The 26,240-nt window shown below is 47.8% G+C and overlaps 2 protein-coding genes across 6 annotated transcripts in view; one reads left to right on the forward strand and one right to left on the reverse strand.

The window, feature by feature from the left end:
• FAM53B (family with sequence similarity 53 member B) overlaps nt 1-12,387 on the forward strand; it is a 54,008-nt gene extending 41,621 nt beyond the window's left edge. Inside the window, 1 exon segment of the mRNA XM_054071012.1 lies at nt 8,641-12,387. Within this exon segment, the coding sequence (XP_053926987.1) occupies nt 8,641-8,970 (330 nt within the window). The 3' untranslated portion in view covers nt 8,971-12,387.
• Nucleotides 12,388-12,570: 183 nt separating this feature from the next.
• The window catches only part of LHPP (phospholysine phosphohistidine inorganic pyrophosphate phosphatase), a 78,825-nt gene continuing 65,155 nt past the window's right edge, over nt 12,571-26,240 (reverse strand). Inside the window, exons 7-8 of one of the 5 annotated variants that reach the window (XM_054071020.1) lie at nt 14,455-14,507; nt 12,571-14,087 (exon numbers count right to left, since the gene is read on the reverse strand). In XM_054071020.1, the coding sequence (XP_053926995.1) occupies nt 14,471-14,507 (37 nt within the window). In that variant the 3' untranslated portion in view covers nt 12,571-14,087; nt 14,455-14,470. Of the gene's footprint in view, nt 14,088-14,454; nt 14,546-26,240 lie in introns of all 5 variants that reach the window. The other 4 variants (XM_054071017.1, XM_054071021.1, XM_054071019.1 and 1 more) reach the window with 4 other exon arrangements.

The raw sequence follows: 26,240 nt of genomic DNA on the forward strand, positions 1-26,240 counted from the left end.
CCAAGCTCGATTAGTGTCAGCACCCACTCGAGCTGGTGGCAAATATTGCCAAAGGTAGTGGCAAGCAAAAAAACTGGAGGTTTTAAATTCCAGATGTATCCCAGGAAATAGCTTGCTATCGATGTAACTTCTGAGACAGAATCCAGCTTCCAAGCCCTGATGTTTTTTAAATAAACATGAGTGAGAGCCTGCAAAGGTCAGTTTGTGGCTTGGTGGGAAAAAGCGTTTGGTTCAGGATCAAAAGAAAATGACTCGGTTCAGGGGGTGTAGAGGAGGTTGGAGGCCAGCAAGGTTTAACATTGGTCAGACTGTTACACATGCCACCGTTGTTCTTCATTGCCCAGATTTTGGTTTTATTTAAAAACACAAGTAGTTGAAAAAAATTCAAGTCATTATTGGAAGTCAGATTCATAATGATGTTTGCTCCTGGCATGAACTGTTAACGGAGATTTTTTGCCTCCCTGTTTCTTTGGCAAACAAGTCTCTGTGTTTGTTCAAGTATAGCAAAACTCGGCTGGTGTCCCCAGGGCAGGGGAGAACAAGGGGCTCTCCTTGAGGTTGCCTGCTGGTGCAAGCACATGTTGCTGATGTCCTCCTGCCTGCAGCGCCATGGAGGATGCTTGTTCTGCAGTCCTGAAGTATTTCTTTGCTTTCAGAGATGTTTTGTGTCACTTTTTTCCTCTTCTGCACTAAAAATGAAAGCTTTTGTTGAGCATCATAGATTGGCCCTGTGTAACAGGTTTTATCAGTTTCAAGTGCATTTATTCTTGATGTGTGAAGGGCAATACGTTAAGATGAATGGATTCTTTTGAAGTTATGGCACTGGACTGAACCTCATGTGTATCAACTCCATTCCTGCCTTCTCTGTAGATGCTCTTCAAGCAGAGTTTCCCTGCCTCAGTTTCCAAAATGGAAAAATGAAGGCAATGCATTTTTTCACCCATCCCTGTTCCTAAGCTCCTGAGGCTATGCCTACTGGGCTAGGGTGCAATTTGGGTGCTACCACAGCAATAAAACCTTGCTGTTATATATGAGACGATATTGCACGCAAAACGACCTCTCCCCCTATAAAAGGCTGATTTATTGGCGCAGCTCTCGAGTGACCATTTTGGGCAATGTGCATTAGCAGAGTCAAAGGATGCTTGTGGGAGGTGATATATTGTAGAAGGTTCTATTTTAGTTACCCAACAGAGCTTTTAATAGCAATAATGTATAATGCAATGACATCTATTGCTTTGATTTTGCAGTTGAAATGGTCCCATCTGGAGAAGAGGAGGCTGAGGGGAGACCTTATTACTCTCTACAACTACCTAAAAGGAGGTTGTGGAGAGGAGGGAGCTGGGCTCTTCTCCCAAGTGACTGAGGACAGGACAAGGGGGAATGGCCTGAAGCTCTACCAGGGGAGGGTCAGGTTGGATATCAGAAAAAAATTCTTCACAGAAAGAGTCATCGGGCACTGGCAGAGGCTGCCCAGGGAGGTGGTTGAGTCACCTTCCCTGGAGGTGTTTAAGGAACGGGTTGATGAAGTGCTTAGGGACATGGTTTAAGGGAGTGTTAGGAATGGTTGGACTCCATGATCCAGTGGGTCCTTTCAAACCTGGTGATTCTACAATTCTATGATTCATCTGACCCAGTTAAAAATTTGTGACTCACCAAGCACAATAGGCTGAAAATAAATTCAGCCATGGAAATAGAAACAGGTCATGCCCAGGATGTGAGTGTTTCTGCCATGAAATCACTTGTCCAGCATGGGCCAGGACTTGTGTATATGGATGGGCTCCTCTGGCAGCATCAAGGGATCTCTGAGTGCCGAAGGGCCTTGTGGTACCCAGGGACCATGCCCTGCCACCTCCTGCTCCCAGCTCCACCCCCTCCTCCGGGCTTCATCCCACTGCACTCCAGGGATGTGGATTCGGATGTTGCACCCTTGTTCATGCTCACATGGGAGGACAGGGCTGGAAACACAAACAAAGCTTGTTAGTGTCTGTCCCAAACACAGGCAGAGTCCAATTGTATCTCAGAGAAGCACATCTGGTTTACCACATGCTGTGTAACCCTCCGATGCCTGGGCTGGCGTGCTATGTGGACCCAAAGAACAGCTTTTATAAAGCAGAAAGATTCATCCTTGAATGAATCAACATGCTCAAAAATGGCAACCAAAAGCAGTTGTTCACACTGTTTTTATGAAAACTACCCAAACCCCAGCACTCCAGGTGATTTCCAGGCTGACTGCTCCCTCCTACAGTTCAGTGGATGCAGTGGTGGTTGAGTTTTTTCCCCCGAAGGTGCTTCATCAATCACATGTCCTGCCAGAGAGCCTTAGAGGCATTTGAAAGGTGGAGCAGGGTGCAGATTTTGGACCAAGTCCTCATGTGTAGGGTGCTTCGAATCCCAGTCAGCATCATGGTTCTCTTGATTTCATGTATAGCTGTGCCTGCTGTATTTCTCAGTTATTTCTGGGGTATGTTTCTCCAGCATCCCCCTCACACATCAGGGGGGTTCCCACTGGTGGGTGATATAACAGCATTTCTTTTGCATTTGGGGAAACCCACTAAAAATCCTCACTGTTGTCAGGGCAGCTATGGAACTTCAAAGACTAGCAAAAGTGTAAAACCAAATTAACCGTACGGGATCCAAATGCAGTGCTTATATTAATGACTTAAAGCCTCCATCTTGCTTTTTGTTTGTTTAATACAGTGGTGTAAAGTGTCTTGGTAGGATAATAGATACTTCTGAGCCTACTTGTGAAAGCTATTTTTCACACCAAAGAGAATAAAAGCAAAATTATCTGCTAAAGCTGCAGACTTCCAGGGCACCATCTAAGCAGTAGTGCCTGTTACGGTGCCTGTTACGGTGAAATTAGGATTGGAGCTATGTAAATAAGCCTCTTCATTAGTGGATGAGAAGAGGAAGAGCTAAGAAAACAGACCATGAAAAGAAGGACAGCATCCACGGTTACCTGCTGGGAGCAGGACAGGGAGACATCCCCTCTGTAAATGGGATGCTGCTGCAAGCACACTCTGCGGCATGTCAGCCTGATGAAGGGTGCAGGAGTGCCTGGAAATACTCAATGCCTCCATAGATAAAATCTGAAAAAAATAGAATAACGGATGAGTTTGAGATTCCTGGCATGGCACCACTGCGTATAACCCGGCTCCGTCCTCCACACCTGGCACACAACCTCGGTTTACATTTCATATACCACATAACTGCCTCCTGCTTTTTCATTTCTTAGGTATTTCAGTCACTTCTTTCCTGACACTCCATTCATCACTCAGAGGCTCTTTCTGTGGGAGGACAGGGTTGGCGTAAAACCCACGTCCCTCTCAATGGCAATGTTCATCTTGGAAGCCAGTGCTGCTGAGCTGCATGTGCAGTGCAGCCTGGGGCCACTGGCAAAGCGCCTGAGATGCTCTGTGTGGTTATAAAGAGAAGGGGTTGGTTATTCCAGTCTCCGGACTGAGCAGTCCCTAAAGCGGATCTCCTTGCTCTGCCCAGTGCAGCTCCCTCCCTGTCTCCCTTCCTCCCCTTCCTGCTCTATGGGAAGACAACCTCAGGAGCAGCAGCCTGGGGGTGGGATTGGAGAAGACTGTATGTGCCTTAAAAGTGGAGAGAGCAATGTATGCGTGTGTGTGTGTGTCTGGCCTGCGTAACAGGAGCTCTTGTAATGAAGTTCTGCAGAGCTTTAAAACCAAAGGAAACCCATTTTCTAGTTGCAAGCAGCTGACTGTCCTCCTGGGCAGAGTGATGAGCACTTTCCATGCCACAGATGCCAAGGTAGGACTTCACTGTGACTAAATATTCAACGCAGCAGATAACCATCCAGGTCGATGGGTATTTTACAGGAGGTGTTTACTGCTTGAGAGTGATTTAAAGCCGAGAAGCCCGGAGCGGAGGTGACTTTGCTGGCTGGGCAGGGCTGGCAGAGCCGCATGGTCCCCCACATGGAGCAGCACCACCTGCTGCCCGCTTCCCTGTTTCCTTCCGGGCAGCAGGTTATTTTCAGCTTTATGAAGCAACTGTAGCCTAGTGTGCTAACGGGAGGTGATGACAGCTTGGTAGGTAGGGCCAAGTAGTGCTGACAGCTTGTGGCATTACACCTTCCCCGGGAAAACTGCAGCAATCACCTGGCAGGATGGGGAAAAAAAGTATTTGCACAAAAGCCGTGATCACCGCAGGGATCACAGTCCTGCTAATATTTATGCTAGCAGATACACCGTATGTGCAGGGATGTGCTTCAGGGAAAAGCTCACAGCGAGGTATTTCACGAGGCGAAAAGTTACATGAAGAAATGTTGCTGAGGGATTTCTCCTGCTTGCTGCTGTCGAGGCTGCCGGCCTTCAGCCCCTGTCCCCCAAAGGGACACATGCTTAAGGGGAGGAAAAACACGTGGAAAAGGAAGGATGTGGAGGTGACTCAGCTCCCATAGCCTTCCCAGCTTTTAGCCTTTGTCCCTGCATGGTGTGGAGCATCGTGAGAACCCTGTGAGAAGGAGACATAGCCTGAGTTGGTCACCACAATTGTAAGCAAGGGTTTGCTCGGGAGGTTGGCTGGCAGCCCTGTGGCTCATTCCAAGTGGCTAAGGGTTTCTTATTTGTATTTTTAGACAACTTTTACGGTGCTTGCTTTAGCAACGTCTCATTTTGTTCCTCTCCCCAAGGGTTCGCCCAGCATGCTGTATTGCTGCAGCTTTGGGGAGAGCTGGGGGAATTAAAACCAGCACCTCACACGGTCAGAAATACATTATTGTGGTGTGAATAAAGGTGGTTTGGGTGGAAGGTGCATTACAGATGCTCACTGGGTGAAGTCAAGATGGTGAGAAGCATCTCCCAAAAGCCACCTGTGTCAGATTGGGAAGGTGGCTGGATCCCCAGAGTTTCCTTGAGATCAACAGCTTTTGAGATGCCTGATACCCGTTTTGGTCTGGTGCTGAAGGACGAGGTTGTGGCAAGACTTGGAGCGGGGCCAGGGCTACCTGGCCATGGGGAACAAGCACTGCATTGTGCCACCAAAACTGCTCTTTGCGCGGTATCGATAGAGGACGTGATCGCCCAATTTTGCCTGCTCAGCACTTCAGGATGTGATTAATTCACTCAATAAATTAAAAATGAACAAAAAACTCCAGATGGGTTGAGAACAGACACGGCATTGATGGTAGTGGCTAATCCACCACTGCTCTGCAGCCAGCACAGGTGTCACCAGCTTAGTTATCACCATCTTGGGGCAACCCTTCCCCAAAACATTCGACCCCGCATCTTTGCAGTGCTGACCCTGGCTGCACAGCAGCTATCTCTGCTGCCAGGAAGGTGAGGCGTGGGATTTTGCAGCAGCCGGTGCCTGTGGAAACTTGCTTTCCAAGCTGAGCACCAGCAAACCTGCATCAGAGGGAGTGTCTCTGCCTGGCATCCACATGTGGTCTTTGTCTGCGAGCAGCTGCTGCAGCACTGGAAGCTGCAGAACTCTTAGGAGGGTTTTTCCATCCTCTCACAGGGGACGACTTAGGTTGTTTGTGGAAAACATTGCATTGCAGCGTGTGGGGATCTGAGCAGGAAAAATGAGGCCGTTAGCTTGATTATCTTGCCAAAAGTCCAATAAAATGCAAAATTTCCCTGAAAGTCAAGTACTGATACGGCTGTTCTCCAAGATGTGTCTGAGCTTCGAAACACTTCTCATTTGGATGGGAAGAATGTGCTTTGGACCTATTCAGTTGCTCTCCAGGTTGCATCTTCTTTCATTCATAATTGCAGGCATCACCCATTTTCTTCTCTCAAGTGCTGTAAAGCATCTTCCATCCTCTCAGGATGTTCTAGCCCACCTGCAGCAGCCCAGCACAACCGCGCCTGGGTACTGAGCCCAGGGAAACTCCAGAGCCAGAAGATGAGCTTGATTAGTAGAGGGAGGAAAATTAACCTTCTCAAAAGTGCCAGAGCTTTGTTTGTAGAAGGGATTTGCACTTCTGAGAGGGCTGTTGACTTTCAGGAGACTCAGGCTTTCAAGTGCCCAAATTGCTGTTGGAAATATGCTTGCAATTTTTTTTAAGTAGTTAGAAAATATTTCTCCTTATGTCCTCAGGCCTTCTCCAAGGGCAGTGGTAATTGTAAGCTGGCTGTTAACCACAGTATGCAGATCTCTGCTTGAAGCGGTTGCGCGTTCAGCACCTCGAAGACAGACCACACAGAGAGGCATGGCTTGTACCTAAAAAACAGGAGAAAGATGACATGGAGACTGGGTACAGTTGAGTTTTTGGAGGACAAATGCCTGTTTTTTCAGATGAGCTTGAGGTTTGTGGGTTTTTGGAAGGTTTCAGAGACTGAAGACCATGTGAAATGTGCCCCCCCCCCCCCCCCCCCCCCCCCCCCCCACCTACTTGGGCAGTGGTCAACTCCTTGGGCAGCAGGAACTTCTCCTTTCAGATACAACAGCCTCTGTGTTATCTCCTGCGATGACTCGTTTCACCGTGGTGCGTCATCTAGTGAGGTGCCCAAAGCCTTTCAGCAGCATATGGTCAGTGGCTATGAATTCAGTGCCAGTACCTTTAATTTCTTAAGAAATTATGAGTGTGAAGTAGGTGGGGCTTTGACCTGCATCCCTCTAGGGATATGCAGAGATGATTTGTCTTCATTTAGAGCCTGCGGTTAGTTATTTTGGTGGAGTTACTCCCAGCTTACCTAGATTTGAAAGGAAAAAAAGCCTCAAGCAAATGTGCATAAATTCCCTGTGAACATCAGCGGAGATGTGCGCAGCAAGGCTGTGTTTGGTTATGAACTGTGTGGCGGCAGGCACTGCCAGGTACCAACACTTCTGGTTACCTCAGCTTCAGTCTGGCCCAGGCTTTTGGGAAGAGAGTGTAATGGGAACCACATGAGGTTTGCCTTCCCCAGACAAAGGAGTGCAAGAGACCCCAGGAGCTCTCCTACACCACTGTCCCCAGGCAACCCAGCATCCATCGGAGCTTAGTGACATTTTGTCTAACAATGTTAATGGGTTCTGGTGATGAGATGTTACAGCTTTCAGAAATATCTAGCTCCAGGATCCTTACTGTTGGAAACAGTACACCCTCCTACACCTATCTATGCACTTGCTCTCTTCAGCCTAAACCTCACTGTTCCTAAACCATTCCTCAGAGGTCACCTTATCTGGACTTCTTGCTGCTCTGGACTCATATTGCTGCTGGCATCTGTCTTTGCAGGTTTAACCTCACCAGACAGCTTGCTCAAGAAAATACTGACTGATGGCAGGCACTGGTGAAGCCTCTGGGGAATCCCACCCGATCCATATTTTCACCGAGACACGAGCTACATGTAGCTTATCATGGAGTGTAGTTTTTTCCCCTTTAGAGCAGCTTTTCTTCATGTGCCCATCTTTTACAGCCTATAAGCTGTGTGCCCATGCTGCTGTCTTCCCATCATGGAGATTTCAGTCGACACTGAAAAAAGCCTCCCCTGAGATATAGTTCTTTAAAAGTGAGGAATCTCCTAACCTGAAACCCTTCTTCATTGTAAATATGCTTCAGGCTTCATAGTGCATGTAAATCCCATGTCAGGAAAGGCAAACATAAGGAGGAGGGGAGTGCTGATGCCCATGTGGTCATTCCTGTTTATGGTGTGGTTTCTGAGGATTTGGGGGCCGTAGATCAGGTGAGCAGTGCCAGCTGACAAGGGCTCTGCCTTCCACCTGGATATTTATCGGCTGCACATCCAGGCCTGTCCGGTAGCTGAGTGTCTGAAGGAAGCACACCATCGCAGGCTTGCTTGCACACTGGCTCTTGCAAGAGGTTTGCATTAGCTGCTTAGATGCTTCATGGTTGTCTTCTGCTCAGAGCACACGTCTGCCGTACAACCAGCAGGGTGGCAATGTGATTTCCATTGGCATTCACTAATTAGGATTTAGTATGCTCCTTTTAAAAACAACTTGGGTGAAAGGCATGCCCTCTCAGGTAAGCATGCGTGTGGTCAGACAGCATCTCCAAGAGGTTGTGTCTTCTCTTCTGTGAAGGGGTTTGAATGCCTGCAAGCTCCTCATCGTTGCTGGGAGTTTTAAACTGTTTTGAAGATGTGAGCACATAGACTAAATCGAGTTTCTGGCCCAGGCAACTGGCCATGGAGCCTCTTCAGTTGAGAGACGAGGGACGGAGAACTGACCTCACGTCCTTAGTAAGGTCTTTAGTAAGGGAGAACAGCCACGAGCTATGACAGCAGAGAGTTTAGCAGCACATGAGCTCCTGCTGCATAAAGAAGAGGCTAAAGTTTCTCTTCGCCAGTTTAATAAATGGAGTTGTTTGATACATTAATTTATTTTTGGCAGAAGAGCTCTGTGCAGCCTTACAATTGCGACTGGGCTGGGGATGGTGATGAGGCTGATCCACACTGGGATGGGAATGTGACGCCATCACCCATTGCAGGGCAGGGAGAAGCTGCCATGGATGGGGAGGGGGGCGTTTATAGCAGCTGCCCGGGGACCAGGCGGCTGCGAACTGAATGCCTCTGCTGGTCTGCTAGCTTTCTGCTGGGAATGCGGGGGAGTGCAGGTTTGGGGGCCAGGAGGCTCTGCTCACCTGGTGTAACTTCTAGCCCAGCACAGCTTCAGGATTCCCTCCGGTTCCTGTCCCCATGCCTGTCAGCTGCCTCTTTGCCTTTGCAGAACCGCCAGACTTTCAACAGCCTCACCTGCCTTAGCGCCACAGCTGAGGACGGCTCCCAGCGGCTCCTCGGCCCCCAGCCATGGACCACGGGCCCCGACTCCTCAGAGGTGATGCCAGGCAGGACCCCTGCCTGCACCCCGGTTCCAGAGCCACCACGCTCGCAGGCTGACCAGCACCAGGCCAGCAGGGATGACCTGTCCTGTGAGGAGGAGGAGGAGGGGGGTGGGAAGGAGGAGGACAGGACGGTGTGGCGGAGTTGTGGAGTGGATGCCGATAGCCTCTTTCAGCTGGACGGCGAGTTAGATATCGAGCAGATAGAAAACAACTGAGGAGGGAGGTAGTCCTCTCACCCCGGGGTTGGGGGTTGCCAGCAGAGCTGTGGAGAGCTGCCTGCGCGGGGTTTGCGAGGTCCTGCCACGGCTCTTCTCCTGCCAGCTGGAGGGGACAAAGCAGCTTTGCCAAAACTTCATCAGGTATTTAGAGCAATTTGTGTGCGTGCATGTGTAAATCTTGAAATTCTTTGTAACTACTGTAGTCAGAGATCAGCCAGGATCTGAACCTGCCTGTCTGACTGGGGAAACCAGGCACAGGGAGCACCAGCAACTCGCCTTCGGTGAGTAAATGGCTTTTGCAAATTTAGGGTTGCAGGTGATGAGTCCAGCCATGCTCCCCTGGGTGCCACCTGCGCTTGCTTATAAAGGGATGCACAAGGAGAAGCCACCACCTGTGGGACTGGAAAAAGCAGGGGAAACTAGAATATTGAGATTTGCAAACCAAGTGCTGGCTGGTGGCTGTAGGGGCAGCTGTGGCTCCCCTTCTCTTGCTGCATCCCGTGCGGCCTCAGCACCCCTCGCTCCCCGCATCCCTGGCAGTGCCATGAGAAGGAAATCGCAAGTGAAACGTTTTGCCTAAGTTTAAAAATGGTAAGAGCTGGATTTTTACTTTTTTTTTTTTTTTTAATAGTTTTCCTTTACCTTATGAGGAATTAAAGGGACCCCAAGCCCGCACAGCTCCTGCATGAGGTGGCATCTGCAGAGCGCTTGGCAGGCGCTGCCTGGGCATGCTCAAATGCCTTTCTTATGTTTTCTTTTCCCAGTCCCCTCTCTCAGACCCATCAGGGAAAAGCTGCAGTCTTGGCCATTTACCCATTTGCGGGTGGCTGTGCCCTCCTTGCTGCCTGAGGCACAGCTGCTGCCCTTTTTTTTGTTTCTGTCTTACTGTGAAGGGGCTGCATGCCCAAGGCACGCCACAGGGTTACTTGACAAAAATCAGCTGCTGAAAGGCTGAAAACCCAGGTAGCAGCACTGAAAGCTTTTTTTCTTCCTGTGCCTTTTCAAGCACAGATAAAGTGGTGACCATTACATTTGTACAATATACAATATGAATTCTCTTTGGTAAAAATAAGCTGTCCGCTTGCTAACAGGTTTAGAAGGACACATATACATTTTTTGTCCCTCTTTTTTTGTTTGATTGTTTAAAGCTCTAGGAAAGCTGTACGAGTGGCTTCCAGCATCTTCTGCAGTTCCCCTCAAGCTCAGGGTTTACTTTCTGAGCTCTGCAAAAGTAAGCAAGGTAAAAAAAATCATTGATACCAACAGCAATTGAAGGCATGACATTTTTAGTGGGCTTCGGCACCCCCACTGGCGAAGCTTTAGGAGTTTGTGACTCAGAAAGGGCTGGGAGCCACGGTACAGGTTTTATTCATCATTTCTACTTATGTTAGTGCACTTTTTTCTGCGGTGGTTTGGGATGTGTGTGGCGTCTCCCATCACAGTGGAACCCATCAGCTGTTATATAGCTTTATCCCTGTCCTGGCACCGCAGAGGTTTTGTTGGCGGCAGTGGTCACATCTGCTCCCTCCAGGCTGAATGCGGCAGGCAGGGCCAGCCCCAGATATTTGGGGAGGGGATGACAGGGATGTCTTTTCATTTTGGAAAGTTCTCCAGCTCTTTTAAAGTATCACTCGATGCATTGTTTAAAGGAAAATACATCCTAGCTTGGTTTTTAGCCCCCCTGTGGTGGAAGGTGCTGCCTGCTGGGACATGTTGGGAGGGTCCAGCCATGCCAGCGCTTGCCCAGGCTGCGGCTGCCCCTCTGGCCTGCACCCCTGCAGCGGCACGGCCACAGCACGGTTCTCAGCTTTCGGTCTTCCTGATGCTCCTCAATACCTCCCACCACTGACACTTCCCTGGTCTCGGGGCACACAGCTCCTGCTGGCCATGGGCGCCTCCGCAGCTGCCAGCTCCTGAATGACTGAAAAAGGATAAGTTCACCCAAATCCACGTCCAGTGGCTGCCAGAGCTCCAGGTGGGCTCTTGCACGTGCATCACTGGGGCTGTAATTCCTAAGGGCTTCTCTTTTCTTTCCAAGGGCTGCTACCGGTGGCACCCTCCCCCCCAGCCCTGGTAGGAAGGTGACCAATGGACCACTACCCAGCTGTCCTCAGTGTAGCCGTAGCATTCAGTTTACATACACACAACCTGTTTGCCTTACTAAAGACACTTCTCCAAGGAGTCATGGCCTTACACTGGGTGCGTCAGTGTAGACGCAGCCTAGAGTTAGTGATGGTTTTGAGGCCACGGTGGTGTTCTGGTGGGCATTTCGTTATTGGGTTGGTGTGATTTCATGTACTTATTCTCAGTTTAAGAAAGCCTTACTTTTAAAATTCTTTTTCTCTCTCTCTGTAGAGGTAAAACAATTGTGGATTTATATATATATATAACAATATATATATAAATAAAGTAATTAAAAATATTAAATATAATATAGTATGTGCCTCAGATTCAGGGGACATCCTGTTGATTGTAAAGTCAGAAGTGGCATTGATCCCTGGCATCGGGAGATCTGTGCCCTATGCCTGCAGCAGAAGAGCAGCGCATCCTCTGCAGGGGATCCTGCTCTCAGTTTTTAAAGGGCTTCACCTATTACACAGATGCTTTGGTAACAACTCCCCCCTCCCGCGGCAAATTCCTGCCGGCTGCCAGAATGTGATATTAAATGAATATGCAGACAAGGGATGTTATTCCTTGCTAGGTAGCTAAAACAGGCTCATTATTGTGAAGAGACTCGGTGGCTTGCCCAGGACATGACCCGGTCTGGCCAGCAGCTGTTCCGGGACTACAGCAAGCTGTCTCAGCAGCAATAAGGGTTCATCATCCTGAGAAAAAAGCATATTAATAGGAAAAGTCTTAGCATGCACACAGGGAATTTGCTGTGCATTTGCAGATGCAGCTCTTTGAGCCTGTTCTATGAAAGACTGCATTTAAGAAAAAAACAAAGTATTTGTAAAATAGATTGTAATTTTTCCATGTTCTAGCATAGCCTATTTGGCCAATAAAGTCGTGTTTCAAGTGCATTGTTGAAAAGCTGCTGGCTGAACAGGCTAACAGACTTCTGTAGGATGTTATAGGATTGTAGCAGTGCTTTACAGCGTTTTTGAGTTTGGTGTTCGAGAAATCAAAGGAAGAGGATGGCCAAAAACAAAACAAAAAGAAAAAAGAAGAAAAGAAAAAGCCTTCTGAAGCTATGACCTGTAGCAGCCGAGTCTCGCTGGCCATTGCACAAGCACGGCGGGATGTGCGTCCCTGGGAGGGGCTGCCCGAGGTGCCCCCACCGGTGGGGCTGCCCTCATCCCCCTCCATGACGTGATTGCACTAGAGCAGCTCAGTCTCAGGAAATCGCTTGTTACTTTTACTGTGTAAATAAAGCTTCCTGGTTCAGTAACCCCAGCAGCGTCTCACCTCTCTGTGCTGTCTGCGTGGCTGGGCACTGCTGCGGGGTTAGAGGCACGGGGACACTGTGACCCTCGGGGTCCTCTCCTGGAGGGGTCTGGCTGAACCTCCTTGGCATCTCCACGGGGGCTGGGGCTGGGGGGGGGGGTCCCAGAAATGGGCAGTGGGTTGGGCCACTCCATCAGGGTGTTCGTGTCAGGGATAGCAAAGGTGTTCTAGCACTTCTGGATACTCTCGTGCAGGCAGATTCGATGCACACTCCTGAGGCAGGGGAGTGTCTCCCATGGCTCCCCCAGACTGACGCTGGCTGCTATTTAGCTGCAATGCAGCCAAAGAGGTAACAGCACAGTGCAAATCATCATCCAAGTGCCAAGTAGCACCTTATGCTTTGTCTTTAAGGGTGGGTAATGTCCCACCCCATAAAGTAAAAACCCAAACCCAGGCAAGGCAGGCTCACAGCAGGACAAGGGCACGCAGGGTGTTAAATACATCCTTGGGGAAACAAGGTGATGGGCCCCTACAGCCTCTCTAAACCAGACAGGAAAGCGGCTGCAATTCAAGTGAGTAGTTTAAAAAGTTCTGTGACAGATGGCAGGATAGTTAGCTGCTTAAACTTAATCAGATTGAAGTGATAAGCTTAGTATATCAGAAAAAAAGGAAGAATTAAAGGATAAAAAAGAATTCTTGGTGAGGTATCACAGCCCTCATGTTCAGCTGGGGTTTGTGGTACACACTGCATGTGCGCAGATGTGCACAGTGCTGTTCAGTTTGGCTGGACTGCTACACAGAGGATGAAAAGCCACAAAAATGGATCAAAAAAATTTGCACAAATGTCATTTTCCCAGATGTGGTTTATTCTATTATAATCTAATTCCTACGCCCCTTTCCCCTGCTGTCCCCGAGGGGTGCCGTGCAGCTCAGCCGTCTGGTAGCTCTGAAACACAAGGGTTTCCAACACTCCCAGGCCACTGCAGGAACATGCAGCATCACTTTGGTGTCCTTCAGGGACCCAGGTTGTCTTCAGCTGTTGGGTTCGCTGTAAACACAGCTGGATTCACTATTTACCTGCTGCTTGCAAAGGGGCCTCAAGGATGTCCCCCATCCCATCTCAGGCATTCCAAAAGGCACAGGAAGGGTGAGTTAAACAGCAAAGCCTGCCCATAAATGGGTGCTGGGCCTCCCATCTCCCACCTGGGCACCTCCAGGCTGGGTCCCTGCTGTGAGCGAAGAGGGGGCAGCGCCCCACTTGCACTGGCAGGAGGCAGAGGCCCCTTAGCACCCTCAGGGCTCCCCGCGGGCAGACAAGGCTCAGCCCCAGGGGGGGAAGAGCCTGACATTTTAGGGACAGCTGTTTTCACCTGTGCTGGCAGGAGCACAGCACCAAGGAGAAGATGTTCAGGATGTGCCAGAGGACAGCAAGTGCTGTGTTCCACTGACAAGGTCAGTAGAGCACTTTAGTACTGTTACATGAAACGTCTACAAGCACAGGCGTTCACCAACCCAGGCGAGGCCGGATCATTTGTTAACATCAGATGCAGGTGGGAAAGGATGAAGTGGTCTCATGGAGGGGCTGCATGCAAGGCCTCCTCCTCATTCCTTCCTGTCGCCCACGGCACTATCAATTTTACAGCTGCTGGAGGATAATGTCAACTGCCTCGGCAAGGTTGTTCACGTATGCATCAGGCTTCACATAGGGGTGATTTTCATCGCAAGACCTGCAAAGGACACAGAAGGGCATGGCTGAGCAAGGAGAGGCTCCTAACCAGGCGTGAGCCCAGGGCAGCACTGAGGTGGCCCCAGGCAAAGCACCCTCTGAGGAGCCTGTCTCACTCTTCCCTTTTCAATATTTTGTCCCCTTTTCCATCTCCTCTCCCTCCCCCACCCCCCATCCAGGTCTTTCCGGCATGCTATGGTAGGTCCCATGGCCTTGTGCAACTGGGCTGGGAACACCTGGCAAAGCCCCGTATGGAATACGATCTCCATCATTAACAAACTAATCCAAAGTCATGTGCTGCATTTACACGGCATGTTTTCATTCAGGCAGTAGCAGTATCAGCCAGGGATGGCTAGGAAGACGCTTACCGGCAAGCCTAGGATCTTATGGAACTCTGCAAATATTCTCCCATGTTTTTTCTCTGGAAGCAGGTAAGGAAAACAACAGTTCACTTCTGACCTACAGGCATGGAAAATCTGGATGTAGCTTCAGTGCATGGGAAAGCTCTGTTGGGGGTTTAACTTACCAGGACCACCATCGTCTTGTAAATCTGGCAGTGGTGGTTTCATGCGCTAGCACAAAAAGGGTCAGACGCTCCCTCCCCCCCATGAGTCACCATCCCAAAGCAGTGTGGCTTGAAGTCATTTTGCCAGTGATTTAATTACAGGCACTGGCCTAACAAGGCACAGATGCACAATCCTATTTTACTGATCCAGCAGCGTTGCTGGTGGGGAGGGGACAGATGTGGGAGGCAGAAATTTTCCAAACTTTGTGGTCCGGTTGTGGCTCTTGGGCTGAGAAACCCAACAGCTACTAAAGAGAACACATATGTATTTTTATAAGCTTAATGGCCTTGGGAAAGAGATGGGAGCCCTTATGTCCACCCCACCCCCGCTCTGGCTCCCTGCAAAGGGCAAACCTTTATTTAGCACGGGCCATTTTCTCAGTGGGGAATATGCATTTCCTATTGGATGCATAGGAGGCAGGGACATTATTATTTATGATGTGCAGAATTTGGTGAGCACTTGTCTGTACAAGTACCAAATTATTTCTTGACTTCCAGCACTGCAGCTCCCCAGGGCAATTTCCTTTCTGTTCATTTTCGGCTGCATTCCTCATGTCTGAGTACATGAGCTCCTCGCAAAAGCGTGGCCTCCTTTGGGAGACCATGCTGCTCCAGATCTTACTTGCTGCAAAGTTACAGTGTGCAACTAGTAAAAAAAATACACTGATAATCAGCTTTCCTTATGCCACCTGCAAAGCAGCATCCAGCACAAGGAGGACGGCTCCGTGAGATGGGCTCTACCTTGGTGCTGGCTGTCATAAAAGCATCTCATTTAAAAGGTGGAAGGTTAGTCCACGAGTCCTTATTTCATTACCAAATTCTATCTTGTTACAGGGCTGGGGTGCAACGAGAACAGTAATTATTACGGTTTTCAGGTTTTCCTCAACTGAAGAAGAATTTACATTGCTGAAGGTAAGCAAGTTATGATATACAATGGAGAAGAACCTTCGAATAGAAATCAAGTAAAAAAATAGTGTGTCCATCTCTCAGGTGGTGAAGGTTGCTCACCTGTTGATTTAACCACGAAGCTTTTATGAATAAAGAAACTCCCATTTCTTGGCAACAATCCTTAATTTGAGTGGAGATCTAAACCAAGTAATGAACAAAATTCCCTAAAAAAACATTTCTTTCTTTTACACCCTGAAAAATGGTTTTTCCTAGCTTACATATCAGAAAATTTTAAGAACTGCTTGAAATGAACGCTTCTACAAGTATTTTTCCATTACACAGCACTCTCTGATCTAATAGAAGGATTTTGTGACATCTGTGCTGACTACACAAAAACCCACCTGTAACTCAGCTGCTAAATGCCAGTCATCAAGGAAATGCCCTGTATACACTTGATGCACGCTGTGGAAGGGGCGCAGGCACATGTGTAAAAGGGGATTCGGGCTGCTTCCTAAGAGAAACTCCCAGTAACTGAGAGTTTTCAGATACCCTGAAGTGGAGCATTGTGCTGTAGAGCTCAGCTCCGATGTCCTGGGTGTTGCCTCAGCACATCAGAGTCTACCTGGACAGGACCACCACGTGCAGGTGGGAACTTCAGCCCAGAGCAGATCTTGCTCTCATGGTTTCAGGTTGGCTTTTCTTCCAGTGACAGAGACACTCTGCATGTTGCACGATGGCAGACATCACAGTAGCAGGTCACAAAACTTACAGTGGAGGTTACTTTTTGGTACATTTCTCTTTCATATTCCAGAAAAAAAAAACCAACTAAAAATATGTTTCATTTGCTAGGTCAGTTAAAGAATAAACTTGCATTGAGCTAACTTAAACTCCTTCCAATTTTTCTTTTCCACGGGACTCTGGTTGCAGAGAAGAACATATATCAAAATGACAGAAAAGTATATTCTGTAGCTGACTATTGAGCTGTCAGCAGTCTTGGCCAGTGCTCAAACTCACTTGTGAAAAATCAACTAGAGCCTTGGGAAGCGCTCTCTTCAGTAAAGCAGGACTCCTTGGAGCAGTTGAGCATCACAGGCTGGATGAGTACACAAGGAACATTTTTCCAGCCCCAGCTGGCCATGACAGCCTCCTGCTCTCTCAGAAACATGGCTCTTGATTTCTCTATCCCCTCTTGGTGCCCACCTTGCTGGTACACAGAGCAGACTGGGAAAGAAGTGGCTTGGCACAGGGTCTCTCTGAAATCTAGGGTGGTCTATCTCGGTCCCTATTGTGTTGCGAGAGCTCAGGGGCACATGACCTGTGCCTGCCCCTCTGTCTACAGGGCAATGTTAGGAGAAAATGTTCTTCAAAGGAAAAAGCCATCCAAAACAATCAGTGCATTACAACACATTAAAGACAAGAAGCACCTTTAGCATGATGCAACACGGATAGTGGTCTGGAGGCTTGGCAGTTATTCATGTATGTCAAATCATCCTCAGATAACGACTAAACATCCTCCTCTCCCAGGGACCATTTATCACTGTCTGTGCTGCAGAAGCTGGGAAGCTATCTATAGCCCCATGTGATCCTCACCCATACTAAACTGGTTAGTTTAGATCAATGCTTCAGTCTGAGACAACAAGGAAGCAGCAGGGTCCTGCAGAAAACTGGCTCTGCAGTCTTAACTCTTCATTCAGTCACTCAAGAAGCTCCAGCATGGTATCAGGGCTACTGACTAGCAGAACGCAATGGCTTCCTCCTGGTGAAGCACAACATCAACTCCTAGGTCATAAGGGGCAGTGAAAAACCACCTTCTGCATGAATGAGAAGGTTCACTAACTGTCTGGGTTAGATTTCCACTTGGATAGGTCTCTTCTGACAAGCTAAATTCCTTGCTAGACTCGGCTGTCAGTGATGGTCTTGAATTGCCCTGACCTGCAATGTATTGTTCTCAGTGGTGTCTTGGATGCAGTTGAACACCTCTGACAGATGAAGGGATCCACGCTGGTGTGCACAGTCCCTTCCAGGAACTTCTGTGGGTCTTTGAAGCAAATGAAGCAAATACACACAGAAGATCATCATTGCTAGGCACAGCACAAAAGGATCCCTCTAAAAACACAGACGGAGTTAACCTTTTCTTTCCCATATCAGTTGGGATTCTGGGTTTAAGTTGTGCATTGGGCACTGCTGGCAGCAAGCTCCCAGTGACACTCTCACAGGGGAACATCTCTGCAATGGGAACTGCAGAGGTGTCCTGCCAAGCTGGGAGCCAAATACCCCATTGGGAGCAAGTCTGAGCACTAAACCCTCGCATCATGCTGTCCTAGGAAACTTCACATATCGGTTGGAATGACTTTCTCAGAGCCTCCTTTGTGTTCATTTCCAACAAAACATATGGAGAACAAAATTGGAAACAACTGGATTACTGTGTAGACAAAGTATGTAACAGATAAAAGCTTAAGCAGAGGTAGCCAACATGGACAGCCATGGCCACAGGGACGGAAACAGCCTCAGAATGCAGCTCAACCAGAGACCAGCCAAAACTTGACTTCAGAGAACAGGAGCAGACGGGGCTTGATCAACACACAATTAGCATCACAGGCTGAAAATAGCTCTTGTGTAGTTTGTTAAAAATACGGGTAGGTAGGAAAAACATCATGCAGGGCCAAACCAAGGAACAGAAGTTGATTTGAAAAAGACAAGTGATCTCGCATTCCAGCACAGAGATCTGCAGTCATTTGGTAAACCTGATCTGTAATGCTGCATGTCCCGCGATCACTGACCTTTCCAGCATCACAACTTTGTAAGAGAGCAAAAGCCATCCCACAAACTCTCCCTTCATTTGTTTGAGGGACCTCTCTGTGTCACCACAGACTTCCCAGTATCTGCCCAATTAACAGCAGATAAATTTTCCTGACAGCTTATTCTTCAGGGGCTTTTATCATGGCTATAAAATATGTGAGACAGAGTTTAACAAGATTTTCTTTATGAGGGAAGTAAACAGACACTGTAACCTCTGCTAGTTTCTGTGGACAGGTGCAGTAATTTTACTCAGTGCCATGAGTGAAACCCTTGTTTTTACGAAATGTGCAATTTAATCAGTTTGTTACTGAAAACCCAAATAAATCACAGTGATTGACAGCATACTGATGTGTGATTGATGAATGGCTGTAGAGCACGTTTCCTGATGGTACAGTAAGAGACAAACCTACATCAAAGCCACTACATGCACCCAGTGCTGGAGCAGGTCCCAGAACTTCAGAGAACGTCATACCTGGACCCCGTATCTCATGTCACACCCACATCTTCCCCAGAATAAAAAGAGAGGTTTTGGTAGTTAAAACGCTAGATTTTGAAGGGCTGCTGTGCATGACCAAGGGTAGAAGGTTTGTCCTCACGAAGCAGCTAGCACCTTTCCTGACTTTGCTGCCATCATTTGGGAAGATGCTTTTGCTCGGAGAGGTGGGCACTATCAACACAAACTTCTAACCACAAGCCATGCAGCCAAGGATGCCTTCGACACTGCTGCAGAAGGCAGTGGCTTCTAGAGAAGACCTTGCTGTGCCATCTCCTCCTGGCCAACAGACCTGCAAGAGCTCCAGGAAACCTGTCAGAGCCGACCATCATCCTCCATTGCTCTTCTCTTGCTTCCCAGAACTGCACACACAGCTAATTGTGTTTAATTGCAACTCATTTAAATGCAAGCATCCACAAACAGGTAGAATTTAACTGCCAAATTGTTTGCTAACACCTACAGAACAAGGTCTGTGCGCCTGCTTCTTTAGTGTTCCCATTGATGTCAAACTGCTACAATTTTAACTGAGCAGAACAAACCGACCTAGGCACAACTCTTCTCTAGGCAATTTACCTTGACATACAGGAAAATACCGCAGCTGAGGGGATAGGTATATTCCTAATACAAATTACTTTTTTTTTTTTAAAAAAAAAAAGGCTTGGCAAATGCTAGCAAACATCCCGCAGTTCTTTTGTTTTCTGCATTTCAAGGCATTTCCTGGGGTGAGCACTTGTACTTTTCAAATGTGCGTGTGCTGAAAAGTCAATTCGGAGTGGGGTGGTAATTGGGTTGTTTCTAATCAGTCGGCTGCATAGGGACGCTCCAACTACTGAGCTCAGACACACAATTCCAGAAATAATTGCTCAAAAAAGGCTGCTGAGAGTATCAGTCAGGCTAAAACACAGTGGGTGCCTGGGGCAGAGCCTGGTGTCTCTGCTGCCGCTTGCACTGCCAGGTCTTTTAAAAAGCACTCAAAGCACCAAGATCCAATACAGGACATCCCCTTGGGGAGCAAGGACATTGGAAATGGTGATCATAAGCGAAGGTGTGAAGTGGTTCAGAGCAAGTGGGGCTTTGTCCAAATAAAGAATAGGAACAGCAGTGACTTGAACAGATCACAAGCTGGAGGCTGGCAGTGGCAAACGTCTGTGGATATTACATGTAAAGCTTGGGAAAGGTTCAGTACAAATATTGCCAGTGCTTCTTTTCACAGGCATGACCTTTATCTCACCAGTTCTAAGTTATCCCTCGAACAATCCCAATTCCTGTCATTTCTGCAGGATACACTGCACCAACCAGTCACCAAACATACAACGCTGAGGAAGCGGATGATGCAGCAGCTGTTTTCCTCCACCCGTCCATATTTATTTTCTCTCTCAGGAAACACAGCACATGTGAACACACCAGATTAAGTGTTTTGGAAGTTAAAAGCCCTGAAAGTTTTTGTTCAGACTGTGCATGGGAAATACACATTTGTCCACATACTTGCTTAAGTAAGAAGTGACCATGAAGAAATCCGGGACGATGATGGGGAGACATGATGCGAAGTGCTGCTGTCAGGACAGAGGGTACTGTTGGCCAAATGTTCTCATGGGATCACACCAGAGGATGAGAATTTATTAGAAGTGACTTTTTCCCTCCGCTCCAAAACCCCTCATGCAAAAATGCACTGGGAAGTCAAGCTGGCTTGAACAAATATTTAAACAAGCAGAACACTAGTGTTCAGGCATCTGGGCAGAAAATTTCCTTGTCATAACTGCAGAGCACCCTCAATTTGCAAAGCAAAAGAAGTTCAGCAGGGGCCAGGAGTTAAAAGCGTGCATATCAGCATTAAAGTGAAGGAGAGTTCACTGTAGCACTGTTGCAGTGCTACAGACTGGGGGAAGAGTGGCTGGAGAGCTGTACAGATGAGAAGGACCTGGGGGTAATGGTTGACAGCTGACTGAAGATGAGCCAGCGGTGTGCCCAGGTGGCCAAGAAGGCCAATGGCATCTTGGCTTGTATCAGAAACGGTGTGACCAGCAGGTCCAGGGAGGTTATTCTCCCTCTGTACTCGGCACTGGTGAGACCGCACCTTGAGTACTGTGTTCAGTTCTGGGCCCCTCACCACAAGAAGGATGTTGAGGCTCTGAAGCGTGTCCAGAGAAGAGCAATGAAGCTGGTGAGGGGACTGGAGACCAAGTCTTATGAGGAGCAGCTGAGAGAGCTGGGGTTGTTTAGCCTGGAGAAGAGGAGGCTGAGGGGAGACCTTATTACTCTCTACAACTGTCTGAAAGGAGGTTGTGGAGAGGAGGAAGCCGGGCTCTTCTCCCTAGTGACAGCGGACAGGACAAGGGGGAATGGCCTGAAGCTCTACCAGGGGAGGTTCAGGCTGGATATCAGAAAAAAATTCTTCACAGAAAGAGTCATCGGGCACTGGAACAGGCTGCCCAGGGAGGTGGTCGAGTCACCTTCTCTGGAGGTGTTTAAGGAACAGGTTGATGAAGTACTGAGGGACATGGTTTAAGCGAGTGTTAGGAATGGTTGGACTCGATGATCCAGTGGGTCCTTTCAAACCTGGTGATTCTATGATTCTATGAGAGGGAGCGGCACACACACCGGTTCTGGTTTTGGACTGGTTCCCAGCCTGCTTGTCACTGAGTAGCTGCACACACGCCCTGGGGACAAGCAGGGAGAGATGGCCACCAGGATGGTGAGACACTCAGCTGGCCCCTTATGCTGCACACGGCTCTGGCCCCTTCATCTCTGCCCAGGCTGAAGGTATTGTGTGGGCTTTGAGCTGGGACCTGCTGTGGTCCCATCCAATCTTGGATCCAAAGGTTAAGCCTTCATGGCTCAAAAGCTAGTCTGGCTGCAAGCTTGGGATGACGGATACTTGACTGGATTCTTCAGAGAAGACTCACATGGAAGGGAATTCCTGCATTTGTGACAGCCATGCTTAGCCTTGTAGAAACCATTTTAATTCATCTTGTGCAGTGAGGGTGCATTGTGAAGGAAGTATTGGCAATATTTGTGCAACCTATTCTGTTAGGCCAACTGATACAACTAGAGGAAACAGATAAGCTTTTGAGAAAACAAAACGTCTCGCTAGCAGGAACAGGAAGGCTCTGCAGCAGTGCACATTTACCCCTCCCGCACCTGGGTTTCCCTCATCATGCTGGTCCAGGCCCATTTCACCTGTTGTTGTCCGTCCAAAAGCAAGACGCTGTGCCCAGGCTTATCATCCAAGCCTCTTCAGGAGCCTTCCCTTCAGGACAGACAGATCACTCTGAGAGGAAAGGGAAGGGTATTGATTGTGTGTTCATGCCCCCTTCTTAGATAACAAGTCCAGATAGGAAACACCCTCGGGAAGAGATGATAGTTTCCTACCGGCTCTATTTAAAACAGATGATGAGCTCATGCCCTAGAACCAGATCTTCGACAGCCAGGGTTAGGCAAAAAGAATCTGTCCTAGCTTCTAGATAAAGTTAACAGAGAGAAATCCTACCTCTTGCATTACTGCAGCCTGCGAGCACATGGTGGAAACAAATTGTGGCTTACGCACTTACAAAGCATTGCATGGAGACTCACGTCACAGAACTCTGGTAGATCCATAGCCTAGTAAGAAAGGAGCTTTGCAGATTATGAAAGAAACAAGTCTTAATTTAAGATTTCAAATGCTGTTCAGAGAAGTTTAATTTAAAAAGTATCAGGCCAAAGTTGCACTGATAATGTAACCCTCTAAACAAGACATTCAAAGTTGCAGCACTAAAAGACTGTTTCTCATCAAACAAGAATCTGAGCCACCCTAAGGAGAATAATACCATTTGTCTTCAGATGGTGCTTGCTAAATTGGTGTTAATTTTAAATGAGAACGAAACTATGAGACTTCCTGTGCCACTCCAAGGAAACCCAACCAGGCAGACACACATGCCGCCAGCTCTCCTTCCAAGAGGCAGAAACAGACAATTTAGAAATGTGTTGGAAAAAAGAACCTCCCTGCTCCAAAAGCTGTCTCATGTGAGAAGCCAAAAAAACACCTAAGCTGGAAAATTCAGGCACACTCTACATCTTTGGCTGCGAAGTCACTCAGCTGGGACAAGGCAATGACATGGTCACACCATAGCCACAGCACAGCAGGATCTGTCTGCGGGGTCTCTGTTTGACTTCTCCTCCCAGACCAGACAGGAATATTATTACATCCAATGTCACTACGCTCAAGGATACCCACTTGTTTCTGAACACGCTCATGCTTTTAATTGATATAACAAAAGGGAGTAAGTTTTTTAACTCACTGGCAAGAGTTCAGCCCAAGTTTTGAGTCAGTGCATTGTTTATGCCTTCTGAAATGGCTTAGAGCCACCTGAGCACACAGATCGTACCCAAATCACTCGGTGGTACTCTTCAGCATCTTCTGCCCCTCCTAAAGCAGAAACTTTGCAACAGTTATTTCAAATCATGGTTCATTTGCTTAAGCCACCCTGTAAACAGTATCCCAGTGATCTTCTCTTTAGAAGTTTCCATGCTTTGAATGTCTGCCTATCTTCCCTGCCATGTCCACAGTGCCAAGGAGATGAGACTTCATTTGCCTAGGAAACACTCGTAGGAATATCTGCAAACCTATTGCTGTACTTGCACAGCAACATTTGCACTGCAGGCAATGAGCTTTTGGACAAGGGAGTATCTTTTTCTATCTGAACAGTGACTAGAGCAGCGCAGCCTTCACTTGGAGATGTTGAACCTCTACAATATAATTTTCCTCTTTTAGAAAACACATTTCCATGGATTATTCTGAACTCTCTCCAGCCTCTGCCAGAGGCTGTTATAAAAGCAGGGATTGCGTGAGTAAGGAAACCGGCTCCATGCACATCACACAGACAGCAGCTCTTTCTGTTCCTCTGGCATGTGACTCCCCAAAGGTAAGCTCACAGAGCTGTTTACTTTACAGAGCCTGCACCAGCTGCCCAATGTGATGGAGCGATCAGCAGCTTTGCTTTTTGTTTTGTTTTGGCGATGAAAAAAACCAGCCTGCCTGGCAGATGAGCAGGTAGTAAAAGTGAGCCTTGTGCTGTCTGCCTGCCCACTCTGGGCTACTGTACAGGGCTGTCGGGGAACAAGATCCTAAATCCATCTGAGAACAATACAATCCTGTACAGACCAGCAAGAGGAAGCCCACATCGGATCTCTTTTCTTTTTCAGTTGACACTGTAGATCTTAGGCTAGGCTACCTCCCTCCAGAGAAATGCAGGACGTCCTCTGTTGATTACATTCACAAAGATGGGAAGCTGTTCAAAGAATAACAACATGCTGCATTTATGGACAATGTGCTGTCCAAGGATGTCCAGCTCTTTGGAAGCATAAAAGGAAACGTGCAGCACCCTGGCCCTGGAAAAAACACTTATGCAGCTATGCAAGGAGCCAGTAAGAATGTCAGCAGCACCTTCCTCTCCTCCCGGCTCTTTTCCAGCTGGTCCCTGCACCCGGCACGACATGGGAGGGAGCGCTGGGCTGAAGAAAGCTAGCTAGCACATTTTTCAAGGTATGCTAAACTAACATTGTTATTTTAAGGATTAAATTCTCAGTGTTCCTGGCACTCAGCCCTCTTCTTAGATCAGGAGAATAGCCCAAGGTTTATACCTACTTCCTTCCAGCTCTGAGTTACAACTCCTCAGATTTGCTGGTGTCTGACTTGTGTGCTACAGCACATGCTCAGTGCAGGCTCAGCACAAACCTGCTGAAGCCTCCCAAGAGTTCTGTTAAACACACAGTCCCAGTCAAGTCAGCGGGGATTTTGCTCTGTGTTGTCAAATAAATAACCCCAAATTTGAAACGAATGACTGATGACACTCAGGTTTGAGCAGTAAAGCATCTGGGACGTGTGGTTCCAGCTTGGCATGTTGCAGCTTGTAAGCTCTGCACAGGCAAGGTCTGCATCATGTGCTGAATCTGCACAGCCTCTGGCACCATTTTTTCCACTGGTCCCCAGCCACTACTTTCATAAATAAAATGGCTAATAAATACCGTGGCCACTTCCAAATACCTTCTTTAGATTAGGTTTTGTGGGACTGATTAGATACTTCCCACAGCAATGTATTGCTGGCTGTTATTCAGACATGCAAACCACAGCCTGAAACCACAAAATCCTCAGGACGCTGACGTTACTGGTTCTGTACCGCACCCAGCATGCTCACAACAACGGCACCATCACCATTGCAGCTGTCACTTTGTTTTCAGACCCTGCTAAATTCACTCTGGTAAAGCTAACATGTTTTCTGAGTCCGATCTTCATGAGCTCCAAGACCTGGAAGCCACCGACCAGGCTGCATGAAGTGCCCAGAAAAGCTGTGAATGAAAAGTGGCCCAGTGGGGAGTGACGCCTCCACCTTCAGTGCAATGCATGATGCAAGATTTTTCCATTGCAGGTATTTGACCTTTCCCAAGGGAAAACTGAGTCTGCAAGTCATGGGAAAGCACAGAACTGCATTTCTAATGACAGCCTCAAAGCGCTAGTAAGGCTACAGCAGCAGCCCAGTTTCCACTGCTGTACTACCAGCTCAGGAATGGCACTTAGTATTATTTCTCAGGATCAGACTGAACTTGGTACATTTCTTAAACATCAAGCCAATAAACAGACTTACAGTTTTAGAACAGAGGAGAAAAACAAACGAACAGACAAGAACAGTGGTTTTGAGACTGCTTCATCTTCTTGGTATCTGCAGTTTTTGCTTCTACCTGAGCATTTCTGTTGAGACCAGTTTCCTCCCTTTGCAGCAGCTTCAACTGAAAAGCAATCCTCTAGAAAATGGAAGGCCCGTAATACTGGTTTTAGCTGTGGGCCAGCTGCTTCTGTAACCCAGCCTGACCTGAAATGAAGTTTATACATGCTTGATACCTTTGAAAAAAATCTACTAGTTAAAATACTTCAAAGAGTCACTTTGTACAGGAGGTAGAACAGCCAAGAAGACCATATTCTCTGCACATATCGCTAAATTCTTACCAGGCATCTTAGGGTGGCGATGATTGTTAAAAACAACACGAGAACTCCAAGCGCTTTCACCACATTCAAGACAGCACAGAGAAATAAGTAGAGGGCTAATCAATCCTTTCTTCTGTTTTTTCTCAGTCTACGATGGAGCAGTAGCTTGAAATGTAGGCCAGGGTGTGTGCTATGTGTGCATACCATAAGAAATTCTTGAAACAAACCACTCAAGCCCTTGTGGGGAAAGAACTTTACTAGGTTATGAAGACAGACACTTCACTTTCATTAAGTAAAACATCAAGGGAAATGTTCTAACATACAGCACTGCACGTTAATGCTCAGCAATGTAAGGTGTGTTTAATTGCCTGTTGCTTTCCCACCATAAATTACTACCAGCAGGTAACAGAAAACCTTCCTCCAAACCTATTTATGCACCTTACTCCCGTCTCAT

Source organism: Cuculus canorus, chromosome 7 (assembly GCF_017976375.1).
Source record: "Cuculus canorus isolate bCucCan1 chromosome 7, bCucCan1.pri, whole genome shotgun sequence".
NCBI lineage: Eukaryota > Metazoa > Chordata > Aves > Cuculiformes > Cuculidae > Cuculus > Cuculus canorus.